At 47.3% G+C, this 15,531-nt stretch overlaps 1 protein-coding gene across 1 annotated transcript in view; it reads left to right on the top strand.

Moving 5' to 3' along the window:
• Window positions 1–15,531, top strand: part of DENND2A (DENN domain containing 2A) — a 104,970-nt gene that overhangs the window by 47,524 nt on the left and 41,915 nt on the right. The window contains exon 2 of the mRNA XM_075344084.1: window positions 5,917–6,015. Within this exon, the coding sequence (XP_075200199.1) occupies window positions 5,948–6,015 (68 nt within the window). The 5' untranslated portion in view covers window positions 5,917–5,947. The remainder of the gene's footprint in view (window positions 1–5,916; window positions 6,016–15,531) is intronic.

Genomic DNA, 15,531 nt, shown 5'->3' on the forward strand with positions numbered 1-15,531 from the left:
ATAACATTGGTGTCTTTTAGAGCCCACTTCAGAGTCAGCCAGGGTCAGGTATCCTGCTCGGCGCATAGTTATGGAACCTATGTTTGGTCATTAGCTGTGTAATGTTCCAGGACCTATCTTACTTGTTTTCTTGGTCCTTCGGTCAGTTTTCTAACCTTTCTCCAACAGATCACGCTGCACCTCAGTCAACTCTCAGTATTTTGGATCTTGCTATCCTTTGTCTCGGCCTTGATCTCCTTTCACTGCAGATTACACCCATGTCATACGACGCTGCTCATAGCCAGACCTTAGGTCTGCTCCTGTCTCTGGCTGGGCCCTGTCTGACATTCTGACAGGAAACTGTCACCATCCCTGCTGTCAATCCCCTCCCACTCTGGATTAGTCCCAAATATTAACTGTTTCTTGCCTTAGAATCGGCATAAAACACTATAACATCACTAACACATATCACAATTCACATTACACATTACCAACACATCACATTATACATCACAACAATAACATTGGTGTATTCTAGAGCCTATCTAGGGTGGCCAGGACACCCAGGGGGCCAGTGGAAGGTTTGGTCATTAGTTGCACAATGTTACAGGATCTGTCTGACTCGTTATCTCGGTCATTTGGTCAGTTTTCTAACCCATCTCCAAACAGACCACTCTGCACCTCAGTCAACGCTCTCTCTCAGTATTTTGGATCTCGCTATCCTTTGTCTCAGCTTCGTTCTCCTCTCACTGCAGATACACCCACGTCATATGACGCTGCTCATAGCCAGACCTTAGGCCTGCTCCTGTCTATGGCTGGGCCCTAACTGACTTCTAACAGGAAACCGTCACTGTCCCTGCACTCAATCCCCTCCCACTCTGGACTAGTCCCAAACATTAACTGTTTTTTGTCTTACTGTCTGACCTTGAGCTCCTCTCACTGCAGATACACCCACTTTATTCAGTGCTGCTACTAGCCAGACCTTAGGTCTGCTCCTGTCTCAGGCTGGGCCCTATCTGACGTGCTAACAGGAAACTATCACTGTCCTTACAGTAAATCCATTCCCGCTCTGGACTAGTCCCAAACATTAACTGCTTCTTGCTTTACAATCGACATAAAACAATAGATCTCGGCGCATAGGTGCGGAACCTATCTAGGGCAACCAGCGGGAGGTTTGGTCATTATCTACGTAATGCTTATGTTGTTTCCGACAATTTCCAAGCAGTCGAGCCTTAAACTTCTGTTTTCTTCTTCTGTCCCCTCACTCTAACGTGTGGGCGGCCGCACAGATGCAGATTCCTTGATCTCTCTATAACCCCCCCCCATTCCTTTTTATTTTCCCCCCCTACCCTCCGTGTAATAATCCGGCATATCAAAATAAGGCTTAGGGCTCTGATTATGTAACTGGGAGGCACTGAAGTGGCACAGTTGAGGTTTTAGCAGTGTAAACTCATCCAGCGCTGACTTTAGCTTTGCCCCGCAACACTTAATTGGGTGGAACGGTGCACCGGAGCAGGAGGATCCATTTGGCAGAGCCGAGTGCTCAGCTGGAAGCTGAAGTTACTCAGGAATCCCGGCTGTAACTGGAGCACTTTGTGTTTTATTACCGCTGAAAAATAGGCCAAGTGTATTTTAATCATAAGATGAGGTCATGGGGTCACATACTTCATAATTATGCAAATAAAAACTCGGGTGGAACGTAAGTGTAATAGTAGCGTGCACGTATGGTAGAATAAGGTGTCACAATATTAATAAACTGGTCTAAACAAGTGATCACATCTACCAATAGGGGATAGCTGATAGCTCGACGTGGGGACAGTATTCGGGATCCTCCTGAGATAATGATTGTGAATAGAGCGGTCAGGCGCATGCGCGATCAGCAGCCCAGGGTCAAGAGAAGCTGAAGGGCATGTGCTGGGGATATAAAGATGGCTATCTTTGTCAGCGTCATCGACTTTGAAGAGAGCAGCTTGTGGCATGCGCATGTGTCCCCTTTTCGCCTCAGACTTCCAGATCAGGAGGAGCTGAAGCGCATTCGTCGGTGGCATGAACATTGGCTATCTGTGTATCCTTGAATGAAGCAGGAGAATGCATGCACAGGTCTTTTCCTTTCTCCTCTGGCTACCAAACCAAGGTCCAGAGTATGTGAAGCATATGCATGGATGATATGCCAGTGTCATGTATTAGCAACGTCATATATTTTGAAAGAAGTGTCAGGGCGCATGCGCATGTGTCCCCTTTCTCTTTCATACACCACACCAAGGTTACGAGGAGAGAATGCTACATGCACCAGTGACATGAAGACTGGCTATCTTTGTCGATTTCATAGACTTTGAATAGAGCTCCTGGGTGCATGCGCATATGTCCCCCTTTCTTCTTCAGCTGACAGAGGAATTGAAGGGTATGCGCTGAAGACACAAGCTTTGACTATCTTTCTCAGCAGCACAGGCTTCCAGTAAAGCTACAGCGTGCATCTGCAAGTGTCCCCCTTTCTCCTCCATACACCAGACTAAGTCTGTCTCCCTTTCTTCTTTAGAAGCCAGAGTAAGTGGCTTTCTCTTTCATATACCAAACCAAGGTTACTGTCATGCAAGTGACCATGGAAGATATGGCGCACAACGTGACACACAAGGGGTACACCGGGGACACTTTAACAATGGTGGGCCCTAGCGCTAGTGAAGGGGAAGATGGGGCACCTTCTTCACTCCCCTGCAGCTGTATCCTGCACTCCTAGCTAGTCCCTATAGAGGTTCCACATCTGTCACCAAACAGAAAACCTGATACCCTGGCAGACCCTGTAATAGCCCTGGCTGGTGAGTTGGCAGGTGAGGGATGCTAGCCCCACCGCTGCACTAGTAACACCCGAAGCGAAGGAAAGACGGACAAAGGAAAAACAACAACAGACAGCTGCAGTCAGCAACAGGACTAAAGCCTACACAGCAACTTACAGAGAGGGCTCCACCAGCTCCTTCCACCTCCAGGCCAATCATCCAAATGAAAGTAAATAACTGGCACCCTCTACTGGGAGCACAGGGTAAATATAGGGACTGGGAGTGGTCCAATCCGGAAACACCTGGGAAGGTAATGAGAATGCTTGCTGGCAAGGAAAACTGACATTAACACTCTCCTCCCCAAAGGAAAGGGAATACATTTTAACCTGCAGAGTATCCCAAGGCAAAGAAACTCCTGTGCAAAACCTATCACTAGTCTCTTACTACAGAGAGACTACCATGACAGTTAAACGGGGTCTGACGGGGTCAGAATGCTCATGCACTAGTGACATGAAGACTGGCCATCTTTGTCAGTTTCATAGACTTTGAATCAAGCTGCTGTGCGCATGCGCATATGTCCCTCTTTCTTCTTCAGCTGCTATATATTGAAGTGCATGCGCAGAAGATACAAGCATTGACTATCTTTCTCAGTGGCTTCGAGTAAAGCGGCAGCATGCATCCGCATGTGTCCCCCTTTCTCCTCCATACATTAGACCAAGTTTGTCCCCCTTTCTCCTTCAGCTGCCAGAGGAATTGAAGTGCATGTGCAAAAGATACAAGCATTGACTATCTTTCTCAGCAGCATGAGCTTCGAGTAAAGGGCAGGGAGCGTGTGCATGTATCCCTATTTCTCTCCCATTTATCAGACCAAGTTTAGGAGGAGTCGAAGCACATGTGCTGAAGATGCAAATATTGCTCATTTTTACCAGTGCCATAAATTTTTAATGGAGCTGCAGGTCGCCTAAGCGACCTGCACTCCTTTCAGCTCCTCTTGGCCATAGTCTTTACAACCATCTTGCTGTCTGTGGGGGTCCAAAAAGTCGAACCCAAATTCTCACCTAACCAGGGTGGGTAAAGCAGGAATACCCTTTTAAGATGCCATTCCTCTAAACTATTAAAAACCCTGCCCTTTTTTTCCCAAGCTGGTCCCCAATACGACAAAGGAACACCCTCTTTATGCAGATCTGAATACATCCCATCTTGTTGATGTCCTGTTCATGGGATAGTCCCATAAATACTTGGATAATCCAATAAATAAATATATTTTTTCTATAATACATTGCTTTTTAGTTCTTTGAATGGAGCACAACCGCATATAAGACATGACCAGGTGGCTGATGCGGGGCCCTTGGTGAGAGGGGACCAAGCCTTGGTTAGTCCCATTTCTGTAATGCAAGCCACTACTTACAGGTAGTACAGACGGAACAGTAGTCAGGAAAGCCGGGATCTGGTAACAGGAGGATACTTATGGACACAGGGAGATTTCAGGCGTAGTCAGGTGACGATCCGGGGTCAGTAAGCCAGGAAGACACATAACAACTTCAGGGAGAAAAATGAGACGTAGTCAGCTAATGGGCCGAGGTCAAAAGCCAAGAAGTCACGACAGGAACAGGGAGCGGGCAAAGAGAAGTCAAGCAACACTCCAGGGTCAGAAGACAGAGATCAGAACAAAGCAAAGACACAGGCCAACAGCGCAACTACCAAACCAGAATGTATGACTGGCAAGGTTCTGGGGGAGCATGCTCAGTAAAGAAACAGAGCAATTACCAGAAAGATGAATCACCTGAGCACACCTCCCAGAACCAGAATGGAATCCTGCACAGTCAATCAACCTGCTAGCTCAACAGTCCAGAAAATGCTGCAGAGCATCTCCAGTGCAAGATGCTCTGCACTGAGGAATCATGACAATTTCTTTAGTAACTGTTTGGGGTTAACTTTTGCAGGAATGCCCCCCCCCCCCCAGAAGAACTGTACTGTTGGCAAAAATGTGTATGGAAAATGGCGCTTGGCCCAAATATTGTGGTACCAGCCTTATAAAAGGCACATGGTAGAGGGGGGCCAGTTTCAGATATTGCATTAAGAACTAGGAGTTTGCATTTGTGCCTCTTCACTGCATCAAATTCTAAAAGATCGAAATAGGGATGAGAGTGCAGAGACTATGTAATTTTGGAAAACTTTGGTGACTTTGTGACTTAATCATGGCTTTTTAAAAATGGCTGCTGCACATGATCTATTTCCTGGACTGCTCAGCATAGGAAGTTAGCCTGGCTCGTATCGATGGAACGAGACCAGGTCTTCATTCAGAAACATGAACTGTTAGCAAGTTTGTAAGGAGCAAAGCCATAAAAAAAGAGCAAATATCTACGGTAAATATACTTGTATACAGGTGGTGTCATGGTTGACAGACGACAGTCCTGTGGTGTCTGGCTGAAGAAGGTCGTAGTGTTTGGCTACACAAACTGCTCGCTGACTCTATATTCTTCCTGCTGTGGTGTACATAGTATCCTATATATCTTTTCTGCTTGGGGTTATTCCCTTCCTTTTAGGACTCTGCGGATATCCTCCTTGCTTTTCGGCTGTTAATCATCATAACTTCCCCTTGTGTCCTTAAATACCCACATTTCCCCTTGGCGTTTGCTGGTGATAGAGTTATATTCCTATACAGGCCTTGGATGCAAGCAGACGGCTTGTATTCATCTGAAGAAACATTGTTTGTTGCTGTTCCTCTCCCTGAGTCTTCTTGGAGATAAATTATTAATTCCCTTCCCCCTGTTTGTGCTCCCTGTGTCTTCTTTAGATATTAGTGGGGTTGACTAAGCTCTCATCCCATCCATTCCTTTCCTAGGCCCAGTTCATGGTCAGCCAGGGCCAGGTATCCTGGTCGGCGCATTAGTGCGGAACCTATATACGGTGGTCAGGAGATAGTGGAAGGTTTGGTCAGGGGTCACCATCTCCCTCTTCCCTGTTACTGTAGGCGTGGTACTTCCCCAGGTGGGTGACCGAGTAACCAAAGCCATGTCTCCTTAGACTCCAATATGGCCGACTATGGTCACAACGTCCGGCCTTATGTTACTTTTTTTGTACTTTTAAGAAAAAAATAACAAGAATTTACAGCCCCTGCTTCGAGCCGACAGGAGGATAATGTTATCTTTTTGTTTTGTTACAGGGGAGCGGTGGTAAAGTCACGTGCTGACACCATGACTGTGAGACGGGCTGCTGAGGTGACCAGGAATAAGAATCACGCTGTGCATCTATCTAGCCACAGGTCAGTCCTACAAACTGCTACCTAAATGGCAAGCAAAGTGATAGGAGGTATAAAGGAGAGTGGTACAGATGTAATACTTCTCACAGCTGAGGGTTTGTTACAATTGCATTGATTATTGACAGATCCCTTAACGAGGCGTATAAATTGCCCTGTGTTACCTCACACTGGTGAGGGGGATTGTGGAAGCCTTCAATCTGGACCAGGAGTGGGCAATTCATTTTCCCGAGAGGCCACATGAGAGACCATGATTGGTGTGGAGGCCGAACCAATAGGCTGAAATTAATTCTGCTCAATAGTAATAGTTCCTCGATATACCGTGTGAGCCCCCCCCACATAGCCCCTCTATATACAGTATGAGCCCCCCACATCGCCCCTATATATACAGTATGAGCCCCCACATAGCGCCTCTGTATACCGTATGAGCCCCCCGCACATCACCCCTCTATATACAGTATGAGCCTTCCACAGAGCCCCTCTGTATACAGTGTGAGCCCCATATATCACATCTATATACAGTATGAGCCCTCCAACATAGCCCCTCTATATACAGCATGAGCATCCACAAAGCCTCTTAAATACAGCATGAGCCCTCACTTAGCCCCTCAATATCCAGCATGAGCCCTCATATAGCCTCCTAAATACAACATGAGCCTCCACATAGCATCCTATTTACATTATGAGCCTCACATAGCCTCCTATATACAGTATAAGCCCCCAAATAGCCTCCTATATACAGTATAAGCCCCCAAATAGCCTCCTATATACAGTATAAGCCCCCAAATAGCATCCTATATACATTGAGCCCCCAAATAGCATCCTATATACAGTATGAGCCCCCATATAGCCTCCTAAATACATTGAGCCCCCACATAGCCTCCTATATAAAGTATGATCACCACATAGCCTCCTATGCCTCCACATAACCTCCTAAATACAGCATGAGCCACCACATAGCCTCCTATATACAGTATGAACCCCCACATAGCCTCCTATATATATATTATGAGCCTCACGTAGCCTATTAAATATAGTATGAGCCCCCACATAGCCTCCTATATACAGTTTTAGCCCTCACATAGTCTCCTATATACAGTATGAGCCCCCACATAGCCTCTTATATACAATATGAACGCCCACATAGCCTCCTATATACAGTATAAGACCCCACATAGCCTCCTATATACAGTACGAGCCCCCACATAGCCTCCTATATACATTATGGACCTCACATAGCCTCCTAAATAAAGTATGAGCCCCCATATAGCCTACTATATACAGTATGAACCCCCAAGTAGCCTCCTATATACAGTATGAGCCCCCACATAGCCTCCTATATATAGTATGAGCCTCCACATAGCCTCCTAAATACAGCATGAGCCACCACATAGCCTCCAAAATACAGTATGAGCCCCCACATAGCCTCCTATATACTGTATGAACCCTCACATAGCCTCCTATATACATTACAAGACCCCACATAGCCTCCTATATAAAGTCTGATCACCACATAGCCAATATACATTATGAGCCCCCACATATATGAGCCCCCATATAGCCCCCTATATGCAGAGAGAAACCCAAAAAGCCTCCTATATGTATTAGCCCCACATAGCCTCCTAAATACAGTATGAGCCCCCACATAGCCTCATGTATACAGTGTGAGCCCCGACATAGCCTCATGTATACAGTGTGAGCCCCCACATAGCCTCCTATATACAGCATGTGCCCCCTCATAGCCTCCTATATACATTATTAGCCCTCACATAGCAAATATATTTTATGAGCAGCACATAGCCCTCTGAGGATGCGGATAGCGGTGACATCAGGCTGTGGGCAGCAGCGGCGGCCGGGCGATGGAGAGCGTGGTGTGGTTTGCGGTCCACTGTTTCAGCCTTTCGGCTGTTTCGTTCCGTAAACTGGACTGGAACAGGCAGAGGGCCGGATGTGGCCCGTGTAGCGCACTTTGCCCAGCCATTGTCTGGACAATTAATATGCAGCACAGACAGATGACATGTGTGCAGACAGATGGACAGGAAGGAGCAATGATGGACAGCAACTGAAGAAATAGTGTTGGAGTAAACCACAGGGAAGATGGAGACTCAATGAAGGGAGACCGATGAAGCAGAGTAGAGATAATGGCACGGCAAAGAAGACTTTTAGATGTGGCAGAGTGGAGTATGTCACAGAGACATGAGTAGCACTTGACCAACAATGACTAGCAATTAAGAAGAGCTAGGTACAGTAGGTAGGAGACTTACTGTAATGATGTACCAGAGTCCAAGCCCAGTAGTGTAGCAGAGATTAATACATCAGATGACTTGCAGTAACATTGTAGCAGAGCCCAACAATGTAGCTGAATAAATCAGGAGATTCATGGTACGATGTAGAAGAACCCAGCAGTGTAGCTGAGTAGATCAGGAGACTCACGGTACGATATAGCAGAAGCCAGCAATGTAGCTGCATAGATCAGGAGATTTGCAGTATGATGTAGCAGAACCCAGCAATGTAGCTGCGTAGATCAGGAGATTTGCAGTATGATGTAGCAGAACCCAGCAATGTAGCTGCGTAGATCAGGAGATTTGCAGTGCGATGTAGCAGAAGCCAGCAATGTAGCTGCATAGATCAGGAGATTTGCAGTACGATGTAGCAGAACCCAGCAATGTAGCTGCGTAGATCAGGAGATTCAAGGTATGAGGTAGCAGAACCCAGCAATGTAGCTAAGTAGATCAGGAGATTCACGGTACGAGGTAGCAGAGCCCAGCAATGCAGCTGGGTAGATCAGGAGATTTGCAGTACGATGTAGCAGAACTCAGGAATGTAGCTGAGTAGATCAGGAGATTCATTGTCCAATGTAGCTGAGTAGATCTGGAGATTCGGGGTCGATGTAGCAGAGCCCAGCAGTGTAGCTGCATAGATCAGGAGATTTGCAGAACGATGTAGCAGAGCCCAGCAATGTAGCTGAGTAGGTCCAGAGACTCACAGTGCGATGTAGCGGAACCCAGCAATGTAGCTGAGCAGATCAGGAGATTCACGGTACGATGTAGCAGAACCCATTAATGTAGCTGCATAGATCAGGAGATTTGCAGTACGATGTAGCAGAGCCCAGCAATGTAGCTGCGTAGATCAGGAGATTCATGGTACAATGCAGCAGAATCCAGCAATTTGGCTGTGTAGATCAGGAGATTTGCAGTACGATGTAGCAGAGCCCAGCAATGGAGCTGAGTAGATCAGGAGAATCACGGTACGATGTATCAGAACCTAGCAATGTAGCTAAGTAGATAAGGAGATTCACGGTACGAGGCAGCAGAGCTCAGCAATGTAGCTGAATAGATCAGGAGATTCACGGTACGAGGTAGCAGAGCCCAGCAATGTAGCTACATAGATCAGGAGATTTGCAGTATGATGTAGCAGAGCCCATCAATGGAGCTGAGTAGATCAGGAGAATCACGGTACGATGTATCAGAACCTAACAATGTAGCTAAGTAGATAAGGAGATTCATGGTACGAGGCAGCAGAGCTCAGCAATGTAGCTGAATAGATCAGGAGACTCACGGTACGATGTAGCAGAACCCAGCAATGTAGCTGCATAGATCAGGAGATTTGCAGTACAATGTAGCAGAGCCCAGCAATGTAGCTGCGTAGATCAGGAGATTCACGGTACAATGCAGCAGAACCCAGCAATTTGGCTGCGTAGATAAGGAGATTTGCAGTTTGATGTAGCAGAGCCCAGCGATGTAGCTGAGTAGATCAGGAGATTCATGGTACAATGCAACAGATTTGTGCTGCTGTTTTACATTTACAGAAAAATGTCAAAACTCTTCTAGATAAAATCCCAGATAGAATTTGTGTTTCTCATTGGCTCACAGCAAGCAGAGATCTTGAAATAATAGGCAAAGAATGAAAACACAAAGTAAATCAGAAAGTTGTAGAACTTTTTAGTATATAATAATTAAGTAATTAAAAAAAGAAAAGTGACAAAATAAATGGTATTTTAAGGAATTGCTATTTATGCAGCGGTGCTGTAATACCTGGCACCCATAGGAATACAGGTGTCCTATTACATTAGCACTGACGTGTGGACCCGGCTGTATTATGGGCAGGTTTCCGCTTGTTTTTGGCATTTTGATGTAGGGTGGGGTTAATACTGGAATGGTTAAAATTGGGAAATGGCCAGCCCAAAAATGTATCTGTGCTCGGGTACAGTACAGGATTGCTGATCTTGGGTTAGATGTATGACGGCAGAAATTAGAGGTCATAGATGGGAACGACCCGGTCACGCTCACCGCCGGGGATGAGGCGGCGAGGAGGGATAGTGGACCCACTGGACCCAGGCTTACCCTTTAGTGGGAGGGCGTTAACTAAGCACCTGCTGTGAGGCAGACGCCAGGTGCCCCCCCCCCCCAGGGCAGTGACCAGGACTGTGGCAGCTGAGCGGTACAGGGTCTCCAGTACCTGCCTACCCCTACCGTGCCCACCATTCCTGTCCATATCCACCTGTCCTGCCTGCCTCAGTCACCCTGCCTGTGCCTGAGTCCGTCACCTGTCCTACCCTGTCCCGGTAACTGCCCTGGGAGTGGTACCTAGCGTCCGCCTTGCGGTGGGCTCTTAGATAAGCCTCTCCCACGAAAGGGTAAGCCCGGGTCCCCCCTCTGGTCCAGTGGGTTTACAAATCCCGCTCACTACACTGTCCATGAGCGTTACAAACCCCTTTTAAGCAAACTATAGCACAACTATCCGAAAGATGGGGGTCCCAGTGATCCTACCTCATAATGCGCCTCTATCAGTAGAGAGGTAACCTCACATGGGAGCCCTCACGTCTTTTGCTTGAGCAACGTATTTTGGGTCCTCAAAAGTTTTTACTCAACTCTACCTGGTTCCGTAATACGTCCCGGATTTTCCGCAGACAAGTCCATGGTGGAAAAATCTCATGTGTGAACGTGGCCTGGACGACCTCTAATCTCCCCCACCAACTTTATGGTCCAGCCTGTGCCACCGGCGGAGTATAGATTACCAGTCGTGTGTCGGTGCCCGTTGTTGTTCTTCTCTTCCTCCCATCCACCACCGCGGTTGTGGCTTGTGGTTTCTCGGCCTCACCGAGTCAGGGTTTTCACTCTTCTTTTCTTTTTTTTTTCCACTGTGCTCTTACAGTTTGGAGCCAGGAGATGTGAGAGTTTACAGTGGTTTCTTTAACTTTGACCGTTTGCTGACTCATACACATATTAAAGAATTGGATCTGCTACCGACGCGTTTCGTGTTTTCTCAGCTTTCTCTGCTTGACCGAACCGCAGGAAGCGATAAAAAATGGATGGGTGGAAAAGTTCATTAACCCCTTATCTCAGAAGTCTATGAATAGGTATGTGGGGAGTAAATGTGAGGCTCGTCACTACTTATGGGTAGTACGAGCAGTCGAGTAGTCAGGAAAGCCGGGGTCTGGTAACAGGAGGACACATATGGACACAGGGAGTACAGAGAGGCATAGTCAGATCACAATCCGAGGGTCTGAATTCCAAGAAGACACGTAACGGACTCAGGGAGAAAACTGAGACGTGGTAGGTAATGGTCCGAGATCTAAAGCCAGGAGGTCACGACAGGAACAGGGACCGGGCAGAGAGAAGTCAAACAACAGTAACAAAGATCAGAGCACAGGCAGGAACACAGGCCAACAGCACAACAACAGAACTAGAATGTATGACTGGCAAGGTTCTGGGAGAACATGCTCAGTAAAAATAAGAGCAATTATAATGGATTCAGGGAGAAAACGGAGATGTGGTCAGGTAACAATGCGAGGTCAAAAGCCAGGAGGTCACGGCAGGAACAGGGAACGGGCAGAGAGGAGACAAACAACAGTCTGGGGTCAGGAAACAAATATCAGAGAACAGGCAGAAACACAGGCCAACAGCACAACTACAGAACTAGAATGTATGACTGGCAAGGTTCTGGGAGAGCATGCTCACTAAAGAAGCAGAGCAATTATAATGGATTCAGGGAGAAAACTGAGACTTAGTCAGGTAATGGTCCGAGGTCAAAAGCCAGGCGTTCACGACAGGAACAGGGAGCGGGCAGAGAGGAGTCAAACAACAGTCCGGTGTCAGGAAACAAAGATAGGTACACAGGTAGGAACACAGGCCAACAGCACAACTGCAGAACCAGAAAGTACAACTGGAAAGGTTCTGGGCGAGCATGCTCACTAAAGAAGCAGAGCAATTACCCAGAAAATGGAACCTCCCAGAACCAGCATGGAACCTGCGCTGTCAATCAACCTGCCAGCTAGAAGCCCAGGAAAAAATACGGCAGAGCATCTCCTAGTGTGCAAGATGCTCTGCACAGAGGAATCGTGACAGTATGATTTCTAGGTGCCGACAAATCCAGTTAATGGCCTTAAAAAAAAAAAATCGCACAAGTTTACCAAAACTTGCCATAAGTTACCATTTTCCAATCACTTTAGAAGGGGGCTCTTCCCTCCAGCTCTTGGCCCTTTTTTATGATGGCCATATGGATAGAGTTGGCCATAGTTGGGCCAATAACTACTGAATGGGCAGCTTCTAAACCCTTTTTTATGAGTCCTTTTAAACATTTAGCCCCTCCACCCCAGCCATACTTATACATGGAGGATAAGGGGATTGTACAGGAATTTAAAAAAAAAAAAACATGGCCGCTTCCAAAAAACAGCGCCTCTCCTTTCCACAGGTTGAGTGTGGTATTGCACTTCAGTGAAGACAGGGTGCAATACCAACTATGACCCACGCACAAGGGTGGCGCTGTTTCTGGACTGTAGCAGCCATACTTTTCCAAACTTGTAAAAACCCCTTTAATTATATCCGGGCGTAAAAACAAAACAAAAAATTCCATCCAGACATGGACAGACTTCCTTTCTTCTTCGACCTGAGGGGTGGATCTGCGTCATTAATCATATCGTGAAGAAGAACTGAAAGTGTCGGAAAGCAAAGAGTCAATAACTTTGAATCCATGGCTAAGACTGACTATGTGACCTATGAGGTCTGGCGATGAGACCGCAAAATATGACTATATCCCCTCAGGAGGTTGACCTACGCCCTTCAGAACCTCTGGCAAAATTGGCTCGTAGAATGTTCAGCTGTCACTTTACATAGATGGAACATATAGAAACAAGTATATAAGTGGTTTTTCAAAGTTTTTGTTTGTCCTGGAGACTTTTTGGTAATTGGAACCCACTCACTGAACCGAACACCGTAAATCTGGATTGTGTTCCGAGGTCGGTCCGCTTGACCCCTGGTGGTACGGGTGTTGAGGCCACAAAAATGTAAAAATGGGGTCAAGTGATGACCGTGTGAAACTGGTGGTGGGTACCTGGAGCTAAGAAGCCCAAAGTATTTTTTGACTTTTTGACGAACAATACATTGGATAAACATTGATTGGATATGTTTCTGGAAAAGGTTGTTTCCCCACAAAATTGGGTATGTTTCTGGAGAACGTTGTTTCCCCACAAAGTAGGGGACCTACTGACGTGCCCACGGAGTCCCAAGGGTTACTCGTCACTGGGCTGGTGTCTGTTGTCACAGCGGCCTTGCCCGGTTCCATGACCCTGGCGGGGTCAATGAAGGTGGTGATGGGGATGATGGGAGTAGTTATTCGTGACGCCACCTGTGGTATGCGGCCAGTATTAGCCTCCGCTGTCGGAGGTCTTCTCTGGGGTAGATGATAATGCAGCTCGTGTGTTGCAGGTCTCCACAGGCAGAGCTAGGCCCCAAGGAGGTTGGTAAGAGTAGTAGTCGCCTATGGTGCAGGGGCGCGATGATGGAAGCGTCGGCAATAATGGGACGACACAGAGGGTGCAGTTCAAGTTTTTTATTCACTGAAGGTACACCGCCTTTGGAGTGCCGTGTCCCGCTGTGATGGGCTCCAGCTGATCCGATCCAGCCGATAGTTCAGAGGTCAAAGCCGGTGTTTCCCTCTATGTGTCCTTTCCAGTGGTCTTCCCTACACCCCAGCTTCTGGGCCATGGAATGGGTCACGGTTGCCTGTTGCACTCCCCGAAAACCCTGGGATCCCCTTCTTCCTAAGAACACTGGTCGAGCCTCGAGCTCCAGACCATGGGCCCCTTTCTGTGCAGTGTCTTCTGACGTCTCTTCCTGAGTCTGACCTGGCACTTGCTGCGCCTGAAGCTAACTGAATGCTGTGTGAGATGGCTCCTCACTTCCCCTGCAGGTGCCCAACCTCCCGGGTTGCTGAACTAGTGTGCAAGAGGTCCCATACCTCATGATGGCCACCCTGGCACCTACCCTGGCCCAGTCCCAGGACAGAGCTCCCCAGTTGTGTGTTGGATGTGTTGTGGTGGTTTACTGGCGATGACCTCATCCGTATCCGAGATGAATACTGCACCCCGGGTGAGGTGCAGTACCCTGTGGCGCCTGAGGCCGCAGGGGCGCCACACTATCACTTGCCAAAAGTATGTAATATTTTTACTTGCTGGAAATACCTGTCATGCTAGGTACAGGGAAGTACCAAGTGAATGGTGAAAGGGAAGAGAAACCCTGTGTCTAGGGAAAGGGAAGATGCTGACCCCTGACCAAGCCTACCACTAGGCCCTGGCTTCCCTCACCATCCTAGTTAGTTTCCTCACCTATGTGCCAAGCAGAATACCTGACCCTGCTTGACCCTGAAATAGGCCCTAGGTAGGGAACGGATGGGATGAGCACTTAGTCAACCCCACTAAGCTGTAAAGAAGAAACAGGAATCACAAACAGGGGAAAAGTAAACAAATAAGTTATCTCCAAATGACTCAGGGAGACTAAATGCAACAATAAAGTTTCACCACATGAATACAAGCCGACTGCTTGCACTGAAGACTTGTTAAGGGTGTTCGACCAATCACCAGCAAAGAGTAAGGTAAGGTGAAATGAGGGTATTTAAAGACACCAAGGGAAGTGCTGATGAAAAACAGCTGACAGGGTGAGGAACTCTGCAGGGTCCTAAAGGGAAAGGGATGAAAATCAAGCAGAGCAGATACATAAACCCTTTGTCTAGGGAAGAGGGAGATGGTGACCCCTGACCAAACCTACCACTGGGCCCTGGCTTCCCTCACCACCCTAGACAGGTTCCGCACTTATGCGCCGAGCCGGATACCTGACCCTGAAATCCCTAAAGGGAAATGGATGAAAACCTAAGCAGAGGAGATACATAGGATACCATATACACTAAGCAGGAATAATAGAAGGTCAGGGAGCAGTTTGCCCAGCCAATTGCTGTGATCTTCTATAGCCAGACACCAACGACTGTCTGTCAATCGTGACACTGCCGCTGTCCTCCTGAATCCAGCATTGCTTTTCTTTTCTTTCTACTTCTCTCCATTCCTGAGATATGGCCTCCTCTTTCCTGCATGTAAAAGTAGTCTGGTTAGCCAAGTGGGCGTGACCCACAAGTCTTCTCTGAAAATCTTCCTCAGGATTACGCCCAGTTGGCTAACAAGACTAAATATATATGAAGAGAAGAAGGAGCCGTATCTTAGGAACAGAAAGGTGCAGGAACAAAAGAAAAAAC

This window comes from Anomaloglossus baeobatrachus, chromosome 4 (assembly GCF_048569485.1).
Source record: "Anomaloglossus baeobatrachus isolate aAnoBae1 chromosome 4, aAnoBae1.hap1, whole genome shotgun sequence".
NCBI classification, from domain to species: domain Eukaryota; kingdom Metazoa; phylum Chordata; class Amphibia; order Anura; family Aromobatidae; genus Anomaloglossus; species Anomaloglossus baeobatrachus.